This window comes from Anabrus simplex, chromosome 8 (assembly GCF_040414725.1).
Source record: "Anabrus simplex isolate iqAnaSimp1 chromosome 8, ASM4041472v1, whole genome shotgun sequence".
NCBI classification, from domain to species: Eukaryota; Metazoa; Arthropoda; class Insecta; order Orthoptera; family Tettigoniidae; genus Anabrus; species Anabrus simplex.
Window position 1 is genome coordinate 62,865,028 of NC_090272.1, and position 18,745 is coordinate 62,883,772.

General features: G+C 39.6%; 1 protein-coding gene across 1 annotated transcript in view; it reads right to left on the minus strand.

Annotated features, from left to right (window-relative positions):
- LOC136878783 (BOS complex subunit NOMO1) overlaps positions 1-18,745 on the minus strand; it is a 149,706-nt gene that overhangs the window by 32,977 nt on the left and 97,984 nt on the right. Inside the window, exons 11-14 of the mRNA XM_067152252.2 lie at positions 16,977-17,318; positions 11,226-11,349; positions 10,948-11,141; positions 7,906-8,074 (exon numbers count right to left, since the gene is read on the minus strand). Coding sequence (XP_067008353.2) covers positions 7,906-8,074; positions 10,948-11,141; positions 11,226-11,349; positions 16,977-17,318 — 829 coding nt within the window. The remainder of the gene's footprint in view (positions 1-7,905; positions 8,075-10,947; positions 11,142-11,225; positions 11,350-16,976; positions 17,319-18,745) is intronic.

Genomic DNA, 18,745 nt, shown 5'->3' on the forward strand with positions numbered 1-18,745 from the left:
ACTATGAGGGAAAGTATATCGCCAGAAGAACATCTCGCAATCACAATCACACATGTGCACCGAGCTACAGCGCTGTTACTGGTGCGTTGTTGGCATGAGGTTGGCGTGTCGCACGTGTGAACAGCGTTCGACCACTGTCAGCAACATTTTTGTGTGCGATATCGTCCACAGACTGCAACAGTGGTTGAACTTGACTGCATCGTGTGGTACCTGTGAAAGCAATACTGCATTTCCATAAGAGCTTGAGGCCGCCCACAGCCAACCACTGTTGTGTGGTTGCAAAGTAAAGTAAAGTAAAATAATTGTAATCTGTACTGTATCAAATTTTCTTACTTGTGAATAGAGTACAGTTTATAATTGTTGCTTTAACATAAATGCCACAAAATAAGAATTGAATTGAAAGCCACAGAACAAGAGTGTAAGGCTGCCTTCACACGAACCACTTTGCAACTCTTCATTCCTTTTGTAATTCTTGAGTTGCCTCAAGTTTTTAATGTCCATGCCTCATATCCATAGCAAATTATGTGGTCCCGCGAGCATCCCATTTAAAACCTGTATTAAAAATCCAGCGTTATCTGTTCCTTGAAGAAACTATTTCCCGCATCAACCGTCCAGAAATTTCAGTCCCATCAACGCTAAATCCTCGATCAAGCGTTTTTCAAGATTTCGAGAATGGATGGCTACATCGAAACTATTGATCTTCACGTTAACGTCCCGTTGCTGTGGTTATTAGAGCAAGAACTGGGAAAGCGATTGGTGATGAAGTTCCTTAAGGAACCATCTTCACATCGTATACAGCTGGTATTATTCAGAGAAACCAAAAAAATCCTAAGGCTGCAACAGTTAGGAGACAGAGCGCATTCCGACAGCTCTACTTGACGAAGGAACGAGTTTCGTCAGTAATTCATACTTGTAAGAAAAATCTACAATACGTCCATCATTAGATGTTTATTACTGATTTTATACGATTGTATCGTCAAACGTATTTTCACCGCTTCTCTCAGGGCATTAATCACTGGACTTTCAGACAGGAATCGAACTTGCGAGTCTAGCGTATTGTAATTTTGGCGGATATCTTGCGCGATCATACTTACGGAACATTCTGTACCACGCTAACAATGAAGGCCTCCACCAACTTGTGCTTTGTTAAGAGCTTTCTGTTGAATGTTTCGTTCAGTTGGCTGTGTTACTAGCTTACTAACTGGTGAAAATCAACAATTTACTCAGTAGAGTTTCGGTTTGCTTACACAGTACAGTATTGAAATGGCACGACCTGTAAAGCATGTGAAAACCCCGCAAGAAAAACTTCAGATTATAGAGGCACAGGAAAAAAAGTTGACATCGCGAAACGTTTAGGCTTACCTTCTTTGACAGTGAATACAATAACAGGGAAAAAACAAGAGATACGTGAACAAGTAAAAAAATGTGGATCCTCGCAAAGAATAGAAAAACGGGGAAAGAATCGAGATATTCCAAAATGGAAGCAGTTCTCTTTTCTTGGTATCAACAAGCTCGGGCGTCAAGAATTCCTGTGGATGGTAACATTTTGCGCGTAAAAGCTCGAAGCATCGCTGCAAGAACGGGTGTCAAAAAATTTTCCGCTTCGAATGGATGGATTTCCCGGTTTAAGGAGCGTCACGGGCTGGTGTATAAAAAGCTCGCCAGCGAGAGTGCTGCAGTTGACGGTTTGACTGTGGAAGATTGGGGAAAATCTCCCAGAGCTGCTTGAAGGATACGAACTGAAGAACATCTATAACACGGATGAAACTGGCCTATTTTTCAACTGTTTACCGGATCGCACGCTGGCTTTTAAAGGAGAATCTTGTCATGGAGGCAAAAATGTGAAAAACTGCATAACTGTTTTGTTGTGCTGTAACAGTGACGGGTCAGACAAACGTATCTCTATCGTTATAGGCAAAGCAGCAAAACCGAGATGCTTTAAGAATGTCAAGAAGTTACCAGTGCGATACTACGCGATGGGTAAATCTTGGGTGACCACAGACATTTTTTTGGATTTTCTTCATGGACTGGATGCTTCTATGGGTGCTCAAGCGAGAAAATTAGTTTTGTTTGTAGATAACTGTGCCGCCCACCCGCAGGAACTTTCTTTCTTACGAAATGTGAAAGTTATTTTCTATCCCTTGAACTGTACCAGTGTCCTTCAGCCTCTGGATGCTAGGGTGATAAAGTGTTTTAAAGGGTACTATCGCAAGCAGCTGGTGCAAAGGGCTGTGTGTATGTTGGACGCCGGGAAAGAAGTGAAGACGAAGTTCAGTATTCTACAGGCAATCCACTCTGTTGTGTCAGCATGGTTCCACGTTTCGCCCTCCACCATTTAAAATTGTTTTCATAAATGTGGCTTTGGCGAAAGCAGAGACACAAACGACACCAACACCGGCAGCGAAGAACAACTTATCAGTGAGGACTGGGAGAAGCTCGCGCCGAGAGATGTTAACTTCGAGACGTACGCTACAGTCGATAGTGAGCTCACCACTTCTGGTGTAAAGAGCATAGAACAGCTGTGTGATGATGCTACTGCCACAGCCAGTGCAAGCGCCGTGCATGAGATCGCGAGCGAGGGGGAAGACTAATTATTATTTATAAATTATAAACTATAGAGCCAGTCCAACCTATAAATTATCGCAATTCATCCAAACATTTAAAAAAAAGCATTATTCATTTTTAGCAAACAAAACAATACAAAAACTCAATAGATTTTTGCAACAGAATCAAAGAACTAAAGATCGAACAACACCATACCCTTGCTTCATTTGACATAAACATGTACCCTAACATTCCTGTTAAACAAACAATCAAAACAATAGAATCTAATTTAAAAAACTATAGCAACTTGAGCACCTTAGAAATAAACTAATTCATAAATTTACTTGAATTCGCCATAAACAATAACTATTTCAGATTTCAGGATACCATATATCAGCAACGAGGCCTACCTATGGGGTCTCCTGCCTCCGGAATATTAGCAGAAATATATATAGATTACTTAGAACACACATCAATTAATAAAATAGATAATATACATTTTTGGTGCAGATTTGTTGACGATATCTTCATAATTATAGATAATAGATCCACTGACGCACAAACTATACTAGACAAACTTAACACTTTAGACCCCCAAATTAAATTCACTAAAGAAACCAAAAATAACCATACACTAAATTACTTGGACTTGACAATAACCAGACACGACAACCACTTATCCTACAAGATCAACAGGAAACCCGCACACACCTTAAATACCATAAAAAAATGACTCCATTCATCCCAATACTCACAAAAGAGCAGCCTATTATAGTATGATATATAGAGCTTTTAACATCCCAATGACAACAGAAGACCAAAATAATGAATTGAAATTAATCCACGACATAGCTAAACATTACAAGTAATAAATCTCATTGTAGACCATATTGGACATCAGATATGAACATTAAAACAAGAATAATAGTTAACACCACCTTTCCAATACTTATCTTTCCTATATTTAGGAAATAAACATTACAACAGGCGTTGTAAGATGGAACAAGTTTCGCTTAACAGTAGTAAGCATCATCAGCCGAAAATAAATCTTAGCCTAAAGTTAGGTCAGGGCCCTGAACCTAGTGTCCTTAACATATATGGCACCCTAAGAATCAACATTTATATTTATAAAATGAAAATAGGCTTAAAACTAGTGTGAAAAAACATGGAATGTTACAACATGGCTAAGAGAAAAAACACAATCGAGTTGAGACAGAGGATAAGAACAGAAAGTAGGCTATAATACAGAGCTGGTAGTGAAATAATTAAAATCATTAGGATATCATTGTTACCAGTCAGTCAATCAGAATGTTCAAACATAAAAACAAGCGTGAAAATATATAAGTGTTCATCATGGCTGAGTTAGAAAAAACACGTAATCGTGTTGCCAGAGGTAAAAACATAAGGTACAACATAGAGTTGGCAGTGTAGTATCAAACTCATGGCTGCCAGTCAGTTAAATCTAAGCAACATGAACTTAAATTTTAATAATTGCCTAACCTATACATACCAAATTTTAATGTGTTAAAACTTTTTAAGTGTTTTATATTGTGGCCTATATGTTTTAATGTGTTCTGTACACTCATGTTCTAACTTATTGTAACTTTTTACCTTTGATGACCACAGATATTTTAACTTCATGCTACTGTATATTGCATTTCCATCCCCCATTAGACATCCGGATGTCTAACATAATAACAACTTGTGATTTTGTCTAATGGCTGGAAACTAATCATGTACTAGCTGATGATGGCCATTAAGGGCCAAAACCGGTACTAGTGTAATCTATTTAAAATAAATTAAGTACTGATTGGTGGAAAAACACATTTCTTGTCTATATATAGGGGAAGACGAAGACGAAGATGAAATGTTTGTCAACGTTTGCAGAAGCATTAGCCGCCTTTGACAAAATTCACGACTATATTACTGTGTATGACACAGACAGCAGCGAAGTACAGAATGTTTTAAATATTGAGGGAGCACTGTACCATGTTAAGGCAAGACAAAAAAAAAAAAAACCTGACGATTAAAGACTTTTTCACTACAAATTGACTACTGTATTCTGTGACTGAAGAAATAACAATTTAAGTGTTTTGTGTGTGTGTTGTGTGTACAGTATGTAACCTATATGTGTGCGATGTGACACTTTATTTTTGTGAGTGCGAGTCTGTTTCATTACGATATCTTCTGGGATTTAATGTATTTTGGTATCATTTTTGTATTTGTGCGTTGTGATTAGCTTACTTGATTATGTGACTGGACCTGTTACAACCTATGCTTATTTACGTGTTTTCAGCGATCTTTCTTAACTACCACAGGTAGGTTCAAGTGAACTGCACCAGTAATTATGCCTATCATGCAAGCCACATTTCTCGCCTGTTTATCGGTCAAAAAAATCATTAATGGAAAGTACCGAGGCCTAAAACATGGGCGAACTCGAAGTTAAATTTCGCGCCGTAAGTTCGTAACACAGCACGCAAACATTTACTGATAAACAAGTTATATTGTTCTTTTTTAAGTTATTAAAACAAAGTCTTCTAATTTACATGAGACTGTCATCAGATAACGATTACTGTAAATAACTGTATCTGTTCCAGTTAGATTTATTCTAGGTAAAAAACAGAGGTAGCTACCGTAGACGTTTTTAAGTCATCAATTAAGTGACCGGATTATAATGTTTTCCCGATCGGCATAATTACTCCGATAAACTCTCCTTGCAGCAATAGTGAAACTGGAGTCTCAGATGTGGTTTTAAATTTCTTAGATATCAATATAATTCTGATAACTTATTTAGTAGAATATTTTTCGATGAGCTTGGCTAATGAAAGTTACTGGCCTGAAAGACGTTTTCACGGGAAAGTGACGAAGTTTCTCGGTAAAACTGAATTTAAAATATAAAGTTTTTTAACTAATGTATTTAATGCAGGCATTTTTGTACAAATAAAATGATATATATTTCATTACTGTGAAGTACAGTCAAACTGTTGACGGTTTTAATTCGTTCCCAGATTTTCCGTTTTCTCGTATCATACTTTTTTTTCCGAGGTCCCTCAAAAAAACGGAGAATCAAAGTTTCACTGTATGACTGATTACTCCTGATGTTTTTGTGAACTAATCAATTGTTGCAGATATATCTATTTCTGTTTGGTATGATAAGTTTTACTCTAGGTAATTTAACACATTGAGGCCCGGTTTCATCAACACATGTTAGTGCTTAACAAGGTGTTAAATCATTTTAACATACGATTTAAGAAAATTTGCGTTTCATCAACAAATGTTAACATTAACAAATGTTAAACTGCGTATTAAAGTTAACCTCAGCCATTTCCAATGTTAAATGGCTAACATTAGCATTTAGCAACCTGTTCCAAAATGGCTGCTGTGAATCTCGCTTTCGAGGCGGAATTGCTCTATTAAGATCGTTTACAAAACAATCCTGATCGAAGGAGAGTTCAGCGACGTAATGACTTTGAAAATTTGACGGATCCGAAATTTCTTCATAGATACAGGTTATCGAAAACAGTCGTTGCTAAGGTTGTTGACGAAATTCAAGTGAGGTTAGAATATCCTACGAAGAGAAACCTCTTTCTCCAATGTTGCAGGTACTGATAATATTACGAGTTTTTGTTACTGGTTATTTTCACATAATGGCCGGAGACAATGCTGGAATTTCTAAAGCCACTGTTAATAGAGTTGTTTGTCGACTGTCTGCAGCAATAGCATCCATGAGAAGGAGGTATATAACATTCCCTTCAGTAGAAGAGCGTCAGCAAATTATCCGCGACTTCTATGAAATAAGTCGTTTTCCTGGTGTTAGTTCTACGTGCAATAGATTGCACACATGTAAGAATCCAATCACCTGGAGGCAATTGGGCCGAAATATATCGTAATCAAAAGGGATATTTCTCTGTTAATGTTCAGGTGATTAGCGAGCCTAACCTTCAAATCAGGGATATACTTGCTAGGTGGTCTGGTTCTGCACACGACAATACAATATTTAATAACTCCCATATCGGAGCACAGTTTGAAGTGGGCCAATTGACGAAGTGATTTTGTTAGGTGACAGCGGATACCCGCTAAAAAAAAAGTATCTGTTTACCCCATTGAAACCCTCGCGGACTTTTCCCGCGCCTCGTCCTTTTCTTTTATCGTCAAGCCATCTGTGCGCTTGCACTCAATAACTTATATATATTTACTAACTAATTCAATTAACAACTCTTTTTCGAAGGAGGAAAAATTAGAACTACGATTCCGTTTCACTTTACGCGCCATACTTTACAGCTGTGCTCAAACAAAAGCGAATCGGAGCGCGTTGTAAAACAGCATGTTCGTACCACTGCCTCCTTGATTCGCACCAGTTCGCAATATTGGGAGACTTAACTGTCGATTAGTTAACATTTCACACGAAAAGTTTGATGAAACGCAAGAAACCTAACAAGATGTTAAATTTCTAACTCCGTATTAACTAACTACTTGTTAGTATATATTTAAAATGTGTTGATGAAACCGGGCCTTACTCTTTCTAATATTGTTTTATTTAAACATATTTCGTTAGGGATAGGTTCTCTTCTCTTGAAGGCCATTATTTTAGTCTTTTCTGTTGAGAAAATCATATTAAATTCTGAAGAAACATTACTAAGATTAAATACTGATCTCTGTAGGTCATCTTCTGTCAAAGCCAGCAATGCAACATCACCAGCAAAGAGAATGGCATTTAAATGTTTGAGGCGTCTATTGATTGGTATTGAACCATGACGTCCTTGCCTCCAAGTTTCCATTACTGCATTCATATAAATGATAAAAAGTAGAGGGGAAGTCCACAACCTCGTCTTACACCTTCATTTAATGGTTTCCACTCAGTCTGGTTCTTTTCCAATTTTACAGAAATAAGATTGGGTTTGCAGATATTGTTTATGATCTGTTAAGGAACATAATCTTTATTTAAATTTTTTTTAAAACTTTTTAAAAGGCTAGGTAAACAACTGATAGGGAATCTGCCACCTGGGCGACAGCCCTAAATGCAGATTGTTTTGATAGTTTGTGGAAACAAAGATGAAGACCGAAAGCAAACAATGAATTTATTACCAGGAATCTTTTATAAGCTGACACTGTATGTTATGGAGATTTGAAAGGACTATTTTCTGCCCTTCAAAAATACAACTACCTCTACTAGGTCTGAACCCACGATTCAGACACTTGTAACGGTTACTTTAAGATACTTTAAAACCGTTAAGTCGTCAGTCAAAATTCAATGATCTTTTAGTGGAAAAAGTAGCAGGGTATCTTCCCCGCAGACATTTTCTGGCAATTCTAACAGTGTTTCTATACAGAAACAAGTTAAATAAACAAAAGATGTCTCACTTGTGGTAATAATCCTCGAAGACGGAATTGGCCACTTGCTTCTGTTGCGGTCTCCTCCTGATACTGCGAGCATTGTTCTTGTCCCACAGCTTCTACCACCACTCCCTCTTCGGGCTCACCACTCAGGGATGTCACGTGCCCATAAGCACTAAATGCCACTTGATGTCCACTGCACAGAACAAAACTCACTTCAAAAACAAAGAAAATAATGGCCTCATTTTCTTACAGTAAGGAATTTAAAATTTCTTGCTCCACATCCGCTAAAAACATGCGAGACTGACTAAAGGATTGTAAAATGTAGGAAGGTGACTGGGGCAATGACAAGGATAGTAAGCCAAGAAGTAAGGTTTAATATACTACTACTATTTGTTAATTACAGTTTTTCAAGTTGGAGGAGAATGCACATCATGTTGTGTTGCCTCTAGCAATTAAAACAAGTCTACTCAATGCTGAATACTGCGTAAATGTTACGAGTATGAGTGTTACTAAGGACCGACATTTGCTCTAACATCATCAGATGCAGGTCTGGATGCACAATTGCTGTCTTAGCAGCATACATTGTTTTTAAATTTGGTTGATGTCACACCAAAGCAGATAGGTTTTATGGCCATGAAAGGAAAGGAAAGGGCTAGGAGTAGGAAGGAAGTGACTGTACCCTTAAATAAGGTACAGCTCCAGCATTTTCCTGGTGTGAAAATGGGAAAGCATGGAAAACCATCGTAAGGGCTGCCGACAGTGGGATTCGAACCCCCCATCTCCACAAGGCAAGCTCACAGCTACATGACCCTAATAAATGTGCCCAATTCGCTTGGTTTTCTGTTTGTTTCTTTGTTTGTCGTGACATCACGGAAGAACGGCGTAACTACATTTCTCTGAATTTGATATTTACGTTCATGAATAGCAAGGAAGAGCACTAGGTTATATAATATTGGAATAGTATACAGTGATGCAACAATACTAAGAGAACCAAAAGAGAAAATTTGTGCTAAATATAATTTCTGATGACATGGTAATAAGCTTTTGAGCTTTGGCCATGTCAAGAAAACAAGGTAAAATATGATACTTCATAAATTTTTAACACATGAGGTGTAATATCAAGAGATGTTTTTATTATTACATTTTTTACTAACATAAAACTATCTCTGAAAATATTAACTCTATCTAAAGACTGTACAAAACAAAAGTTACAGAAACTACATTTATGATCATTTGTGTGTCAGAATATTTTACAATTCATACAAAACTAATGGACGGCGCTTTGAGCATCTCTTTGAATGCCAGTAAGGTTTTAGTCTCTTAGTTTCACCACATCCAGTCTAGCCAGGGCAACCTCCTACGGGATGGTGCTGAATGTACAGCCAGCGACTCAACGCTGAATGCTGCAAAGCAAAGCCAAGTCATCTCCATACAGACCATGAAGGCCCTTGGAGGGATGGTAGGTAAAGGCTTCTACTATCTGTAACCTCGGCACTTGATGGAGTAGAGTGGTTAGCTCTACACCCGCCTTTACCCCCAGGAATTAACCTGGTACTCATTTTTGGTGTAGGCTGAGTGAACCTCAGGGCCATGTGCACCTCCGGAAGTGAAAATCTTGTTTCTTCAATTTTTTGATTTCCTGACTGGGAGATAAGAATTTCATAGTGTTCCGTATTGAAGTAAGATCACTATTAAGCTGAAAGAAGATAAATATGATGGTTCAACCTTTCAATACTATTAAAATAAGAAATGTAAGTTTTACATTCCTACTTAATTAAAATTGGTACTGGTATCGACCAGTATTCTTGGTCATATCAGCCAATCACAAATAAGTATAAAACACAATGCACAGGTAAATAAAATGTGAAGTTTAAATAATTCCATCAGTTGCAGTTTGTGAAGCACTAAAACACTTTAGGGAGCACTGTGTGTTGAAATTTCAGCCAATCACAAATAAGTACAAAAGACAATGTACAGGTAAACAAAATGTGAAGTTTAAATAATTCTGTCAGATGCTGTTTATGAAGCAGTATAACACTTTAGGGAGCACTATGTGTTGAAATTTCAATCAAATACGTATTTTTCAGTTGCAGTTCAACACTTTCGGGAGCACTATGCGTTGAAATTTCAATGTTATGAAGAAGTCTAGAATCAAATACGTATTTTTCAGTTGCAGTTCATGAGGTACTGTATAATTTTAGGGATCAGCACCGCATGTCGAATGTTCCAAAAAAACATGAAGTCGTAGATCAAATACGTAAATGCAGTACGGAGCAAGTTCTTGAAGAGTTTTGTATTGTTTTTTTCTTTTTTGTTTTTTTGCTTTACATTGCACCGACACAGATAATATGTCTTATGGCGACGATGAGATAGGAAAGGCCTAGGAATGGGAAGGAAGCGGCCGTGGCCTTAATTAAGGTACAGCCCCAGCATTTGCCTGGTGTGAAAATGGGAAACCAAGGAAAACCATCTTCAGGGGTGCCGAGAGTGGGATTCAAACCCACTGTCTCCAAGATGCAAGCTCACAGCCACGCGCCCCCAACCGCATGGCCAACTCACCCGGTGCCCAGGTAAACATAAACCACGTCCAAAGGAGAAAGAAAAACTCAACAATTTTGGTGAAAGTGTAGCACATCTAGTTATCTAGGAATATTATGAAGTACAGAAAGAAAGTTCTACCAGCACCGAAATGTGTAATTAGAGCAGGTACTCAAAAGGATTGAGGTAGATATTGGTTTAGAAAGCAGTGACTGAACTGATGAGGAAACTAACATGGTGAGTTAATGGATTACAGCATGTGATCTGTATTCTCCATTCTCAGCCTTCTAATAATCGCTAATAATGCTTCAGTATGCTCACTCGCTAGTGGCAATGACTGATTAGGCAAATATTACTGGCCATTGTGGGGTTAAAAATTTAAAGAGAAGTTATATTTGGAGGTGCATAAACAAAAACTGGGAACTTCTGAGCCACCACCACACATAAAAACAGATGTTTAAAACCTGTAATTGCCTATGAGAACAGATAATGCGAATATTCCTCTACAGTTACAATTACAATACTTACAACAACTGAACACTGACTGTAGCACCTTCCTTGACTGTAATCAGCTTTGAACTTGGCTCAAAGCGATATTCCTTCATCATTGGACGAAGATAATATTCACTAGGACTCAAAGAACTAAAGGTTCTCTTCCCATCTGCTCCAGTCTGACTGTTTCGTCGAAAACTCTCACCTCCAGACAACGATAGCAGTACTCCCTAGAACAGTCCACAGTTATAAATGACAATACTAAATGCAAAATGTTTTCATATTTCCAAATCTTAATGTGCCATATTACTCACTTGTAGAGGTTTGTTGTCAGCTTTATCCAAGACTTCTACTATTACCTCAGCTAGCTTGTGAGCATTGAAATTACCTTTGCTGTCTGGTCCAGTCAACACATAGCCCTCCTTCTCTGCTTTTATTCTGTAACACAATTATTGAGATTTAAAAAATATATATAGAAATCATCGCATCAATATCAGGTGTTCACGATGACAAAACATACCAAGACAAATATAAAAATATTCCATACATTTGAATGAGAAATCTATGGAACTTTGTAAAAGAACATTGAAAATAACTGAAAAGAAATTAAAAAATGGTTACAAAAATTCAAAGCGATCTTCATAAAGGTCTTAACACAGACCCATGGAGGAGAGAAGGTCATAAGCTTCAACTGTGTTTAACAAAGTGGTATTGAGAGGTTGTAGGCTGAATAAACCTCAGTGGCATGAGGTTATGTTATGTTTCTAAATCTCTGAACCCTACCAAGGCACTGAACCCACATTATACCAGAAGAATTAAACGTGCCCTTATTGCTTCAACTACTGTAGGTGATACTCAGATAGACTACAAGCAAGTAAAACAAAAAGTATCTACTTTTTTTCCTACCGCTTTTCCCACACCTGTGGGGTCACGAGTGCGAACTGTGTCACACATGTGGATTTGGCCCGGTTTTATGGCCGGATGCCCTTCCTGACGCCAACCCTATATGGAGGGATGTAATCACTATTGCGTGTTTCTGTTGTGGCTGGTAGTGTAGTGTGTTGTGTGTGAATATGAAGAGGAAAGTGTTGGGACAAAAACAAACACCCACTCCCTGAGCCAGAAGAATTAATCAGAGGTGATTAAAATCCGCGACCTGGCCGGGAATCGAACCCGGGACCCTCTGAACCGAAAGCCTCAACGCTGACCATTCAGCCAATGAGTCGGACAAGTGAAACAGAAGTCTACTGTTTAAATAAAAATTTATATATTTGCAAAAATGTAAAATTAGCATGTCATTTACAATAAATGCATTTGTGTACATTCTAAAATAGATGGTAAGATGGCAGAAAGTAGAAAGCACCTAGATCAGAATAGAAATACCAGACTAAGAATAAAAATACATGGGAAAAGGATTTCATCAAAATTTCTATCAAATTATACCAGATATTTTACTTATCTTAAATACTGCTCATAATTCATATCTTGATCAAATGCAAGTGGAATTTTTGAAATAGAAAGTGATGTCTTTGTGGTCCAATTCCATACAAAATTGATGGCCCCACAGATAATGATCACAGGACTTAGAACCTTGCTGATAAATTACTGTTACTCCTTTATATGAAGTCCATTACACTGACTGAAACTTCGAGAGTAGAATATTATTTGTTACAAGCAAAGAAATTATACATCATGAATAAGTTGCCAAGTGATCTGCAGAAGTCAACCTCCCAAGAGAATTACAGAATTTCTAAACAGAAGAGAAGTGGGAGAATGACTTGAGATTTTCAGTATTTTATCCAGCACATGCCAGAGGCTAATAATAAAGAGGAACTGTCACATTTCCACACCATCAGAAAGTAGAGACAGTAAGATTTTTTAAATCAAGAAATTTCAAAGAACAAAATAATAAGATGACTTGAAGGAAAAAATATTATAAAACAATGTTACTGGTTTTACATCCAGCTAACTACCTATATACGTTTTTGGAGACAACCGAGTTAGCAGAATTTTGTCCAGTAGGAGTTCTTTTACATGGTTGTAAATTTACTGACATGTGGCTGTCATAACTGAGCACCTTCAAATATCACCGGACAGAGCCAGGATCAAACCTATCAGCTTGAGATCAGAAGGCCATTGCCATACCACCTGACCCATTCAGCCCAGAATAACAACCCCTTTGCGCTTTTTAAGTTGGATATGTTCAAATATCATGATCTCCTACTGTCTTCATATGGAAGAACTCTTCCAATACCAAGAACAATGCTCCTTAACAGGGGCATTTGAGCCCTAAGGAACTCCAGGGTAATATCACATCTATAGAGTAGAGATGAGCGCCTTTGAACATAAAACCTACACCAAGGAACAGCACTCTCAGAAGATCACAACAGACTTTACTAGTGGAATAACAGAAAATAACAGGAGTTCACTTTGAGATGCACTATACAGAAGGTAAAGTAATTAAGAGATGGATACCTGCAAGGGAGAAGGGCAAAGACTTAACACTAGTGTTTTTGGATCTTGAAAAAGCATCTGATAGTGTTCCAAGGAAGACTATATGGGAATGCTTAAGAAAGAAAAATGTACCCAAAGGGCTTATCCAGAAAGTTAAAATGCTTTACAAAGACTGCTGCAGTTGCATACAGGTAGGAAACGGTAATTCTGATTGGTTCCAAACCACTAAAGGAGTGCAACAAGGCAGTAGCCTTTCACCCTTACTTTTCATCACTGTCATGGATGAAGTGATGAAAGAAATTAAGCAGAAGAACAATATGGACATCAATGCATTTGCATTTGCAGATGATGTAGTAATTTGGGGAAATACAGAGAAGGAAGTCCAAGAGAGGCTGAACACCTGGAATGAACATTTGAAAGCACATGGATTAATAATAAATAAATCGAAAACTGTTACTATGTCTGTCAACAGGCAGAAGAAGAAAGGAAAAATAATGCTGGAAGGTACACAGCTGGAAACAGTAGACCAATATAAATATCTTGGGTGCATCATTTCAAGTGATAACAGAATACAGTATGAGATTAACAACCGCATTCAAAAATCAGCTCAGTTTTACCATCAAGTTTGGAACCTCCTCTGGAACGAACAAGTTCCCTTAAGATCAAAGCAGATTCTATTCCAATCATACTTCACCCCCATAATAACATATGGCCTAGAAACCTGCACAACAACCCAACAAGTGGATAGCAAACTACAAGCCGCAGAAATGAAGTTCCTACGAACTATGGTACAGAAGACAAAAAGGGACAGGGTAAGGAATGAAAGAATAAGGGAGGAAGCTGGTGTGTACCCATCCCTGAATGAAAAAGTGACAAGGACCCGTTTGAAATGGTTTGGCCATGTCAAACGAATGGACGATAGGAGGACAGCAAAACAATGGCTACACACAGTTGTGCCCGGAAAACGACCGGTAGGAAGACCCAGGAAGAGATGGCTGGACCAAGTGAAAGAGGACATAGGAACAAGAGGAGTCAGCTGGGATGTCGTCTTGAGAGAAGAGTGGTACAATGACAGACAGAAGTGGAAAGTGCTCATAAACCACACCCGAGCAACTGGAGTGGAAAACTGATGATGATGATGATGATACCTGCAAGGACTTCAGCACAGAAGCATACTGTCCCCCATACTCTTCATCATAGTCATGGATGAAATCCATAGAGAAACACAGTAAAGGATCTACTGTTTGCAGATGGCATAAACATCATCATCCATCATCATCCATTTCCCACACCCAGCTCTCACTGGGATGTTTATGGGCAGCTTCCTCTATCCAACCAACATCATTCCTCTTTAATTTTCCAATCCAGGGTTTTTCTAATTATACTATTTTTGATTGTTTTTAACCACCTTAGTCTGGGTCTTCCTCTTGCTCTCCATCATCCGCTTTGGCATCCTTCTCTCTTATATCCTCTTACCACATTGCTAACGGGATGATCCTCACAATGACCATGACCTGTCCCCGACCATTTCCTGAGCAACTTAATGCGAAAGCGCACACATAAAATCAAATGAGCCTGGCTTCACTAACTTTGTACTGACTGTGATAACATTCACAAGGAAAACCTTCTAGAAGAGTCCTAATAATGTTTCCTTGTGTGATAAGTTGTGTATCAATGACCTCGGTGAAGGTGCGTACATGTTGTTTTGAAGGGTGTGTATCTTCACCATCACTACTCATACTTTCATCAGAAGAGCTTCCAGTAACAAACTCACATTCTTCAATGTTCCTTGGGCATTCCAAATAATTATCCGCATACAGCTCATTAAATATTTCGTCCTGATCTAAACATGTAGTCAGTCTGGGAAGCGCCATCTTACCCACTACACGTCTCTTTGAACGACGTAAACATTAGGTCGGAAAACTAAGAAATTGAAACATAAAAAGAGAAGAATGAAAAGTAAGGTAGCATGGAATAAACAAAACCTTCAACAATGACATTCTATAAACCAAGACCGCTAGCTAGTTTTAGAAGTTCAACCTGATGTCACCGAATGTACAGTCTCATGAAAACGAGTTAACTCGGGACCTGTCAGCAACGTTCAGCCAGCCAAACTCTGATCCCGTCCGCAATGTGTTAACATGTCCAAACCATCTAGGTTTATCCCTCTCCATTCTGTTGTAAAATGTTTTCCACTCTGATTTTCTTCCTGATGCCCTCATTTCTTACTTTGTCCTTTCTTGTCTTTCCTGTCATACTTCTTAAAAATTTCAGTTCACTGCCTTGGATTTTATTTTTTTACACAGTGATATGGAAGAAAATGAAATGGAAGTACAAGAACAAGTCAATGTATGCAATCAGGTGACAGAAGAGTCTGGAATGAGAAAAGTGTACAGAAGAGGGAGGAAGGAAGGAAGGAAGGAAGGAAGGAAGGAAATGAAAACAGGTTCCATGATTCCATCTGCTTTAATGGCATGTGGCCTCCAGAGAACCCTGATGCCCATCTTTCAAACTGATGCCAACAGACGACCCACACGTTTGTGAGGATGGGGTGCTAGCTGTGATGAATTCTAATATGCTGAAAGTGACACACTCCCCCTCCGAGTCATCACTATTAACCAATTAAGGTAAAAAATCCCCGACCCGACCGAGAATTGAACCCGGGATCCCATGGACCAAAAGCCAGCATGCTAACCATGTTAGCCATGGAGTGGACATTCCGTCTGTTTTGTATCAATACGTATGCAGCATGTATATGGACAAAAACAATGAGATGAAAGTGGAATACAGGCGGCCAAGACAAAGAGGTATCATAGAGAAGACAAGAAAAGATAGAATCAAAAATGAAGAGAGTGCAACTTTAGAACCACAGGACAGGATAGAAACAAGCAAGATGAAATGGTATCGACATACGATGGAAAGGAAGAAAACTGAGTTCTAAAGAGTATTTACAGACGAACTAACAGGAAAGTGATCACAAGAAAGGCTTCAAAAGAGGTGGATAGATACAGTGGAGGAAAGCATGGTGCAGAAAGGAGGAAAGATAGAAGAAACACTGGAAGCAAGAGGAGAGTGGAGAAGAAACAGGCAATGATTCATCGATAACTCGACCCAGGAGGGAACTGGAAAATGGAACTAAAGGAGAAGAGCATTAGTGTAAAACTTTTTGAACTTAGGAATGTATAGCAATACACCTGTACTTTTCCAGAATTTGAGCAGAAGTATGTAGCCAGCCAAACCTATTCTATAATTTGGATGTTGGGAATATCAAGAGTTAATGACAGGCACCAGGGGAACCATCCCTATTTTTTTTTCCTAGATTTTTTCATAATATTCAGATTAAACTTAATTTAATACATGACACTGTTGTTACCATTTTGAAAGGTTCACTAAATGAATCATTATTTAAGAAAGTACAATGAAGTCTAAATTACTTTTAATGTTAAAATGTATCCAACACTAGCCTGTTAAATGCTGCTATATTACACTTTCTCATTTGATAAACTCTGATAAAAGGAAGTTAAATAATTATTTCATCCTCCCTTAGGTGAAAATAAATTAAGGTTGGATTTGGTGGTATCCAGTAAATTAATAAGAAAAATTCATTCTACCTGTATTCAAAGCCTCCTGGCAGAGGGCCAAACTTGAACGTTCCAGTAGCCGACGTTTCAGCAGAGACGATGACATCAGTGCTGTCCTTATGAGAGACAGTAATCTTGACACCAGCAAGTACAGGCACTACTTGTCCTTCAATCACTCTCCCCTTCTCAGCAGTAAACTCCACGGCAGTGTCTATGCAGTCTTTGGGTCCCACTAATGATGCCTTTGATGGACTGAAGAGTAAAACTGCAGCTGAAGGAACCAAACTCAATATTTCTCCTTCAGCAGCCTTGAAGTTAAACTTGTAGGACACCTTCCCATTAGGCAGTATTTCTGGTTTCAGAGGACCTAACCTAAATATGGGGAAAAAATGAAATGAAAATTAATTTAATCAGAAGAATTATCACCAGAACAGAAAAACAGCAAGAGCTCCTGAAAACCACCAATCAAAAAGTATTCAGTCAACTGAAATTGATGTTGTTTACAAAGATGCATCAAAATATAAAATACACAATCTGATCACACCCCTATCTATCTGTGTCACTACAACCACCAGTGTTGTTACATAAGGCAGCCAAGAGCTTGATGTTGTGTGTGTGGTCAGTGGATGCAGAGTGGATCTCGGCCCACAAGTGGTCACGGCTGGTCCGTGGTCCAACAGCTCTGTACTCCGACCAGCCAACCAAGCAGAGGAGGGGTGGCCATGGCACTATGCCCCTGCAATCAGGAGATGGGACAGGGCTGAACCTCATAGCTGAGAATGGTTTTCCATCCTCCTGCACTAAGGCGAATGCCGGGACAGGTCCCAGTATAGGCCATGGCTGCCAACCCTCTGACTTTCTCTGTGCATTTCCTTCACCATAACAAATCTTCCGGCCTGAGAGATGGTGTTACTGTCTAAGAGGCCCGTCTCCCCCTTCAGGGAAGGAAAGAAAAAGTAGTAGTAGTAATATAATAATGTTATTTGCTTTATGTCCTTTTTTTACAATTTTCAGAGACGCCTAGGTGCCAGAATTTAGTCCTACAGGAGTTCTTTTATGTGCCAGTCAATCTGCCGACATGAGGCTGACATATTTGAGCACCTTCAAATACCGGTGGTGGTGGTGGTGGTGGTGGTGGTGGTGGTGGTGGTGGTGGTGGTGGTGGTGGTGGTGGTGGTGGTGGTGGTGGTGGTGGTGGTGGTGGTGGTGGTGGTGGTGGTGGTGGTGGTGGTGGTGGTGGTGGTGGTGGTGGTGGTGGTGGTGGTGGTGGTGGTGGTGGTGGTGGTGGTGGTGGTGGTGGTGGTGGTGGTGGTGGTGGTGGTGGTGGTGGTGGTGGTGGTGGTGGTGGTGGTGGTGGTGGTGGTGGTGGTGGTGGTGGTGGTGGTGGTGGTGGTGGTGGTGGTGGTGGTGGTGGTGGTGGTGGTGGTGGTGGTGGTGGTGGTGGTGGTGGTGGTGGTGGTGGTGGTGGTGGTGGTGGTGGTGGTGGTGGTGGTGGTGGTGGTGGTGGTGGTGGTGGTGGTGGTGGTGGTGGTGGTGGTGGTGGTGGTGGTGGTGGTGGTGGTGGTGGTGGTGGTGGTGGTGGTGGTGGTGGTGGTGGTGGTGGTGGTGGTGGTGGTGGTGGTGGTGGTGGTGGTGGTGGTGGTGGTGGTGGTGGTGGTGGTGGTGGTGGTGGTGGTGGTGGTGGTGGTGGTGGTGGTGGTGGTGGTGGTGGTGGTGGTGGTGGTGGTGGTGGTGGTGGTGGTGGTGGTGGTGGTGGTGGTGGTGGTGGTGGTGGTGGTGGTGGTGGTGGTGGTGGTGGT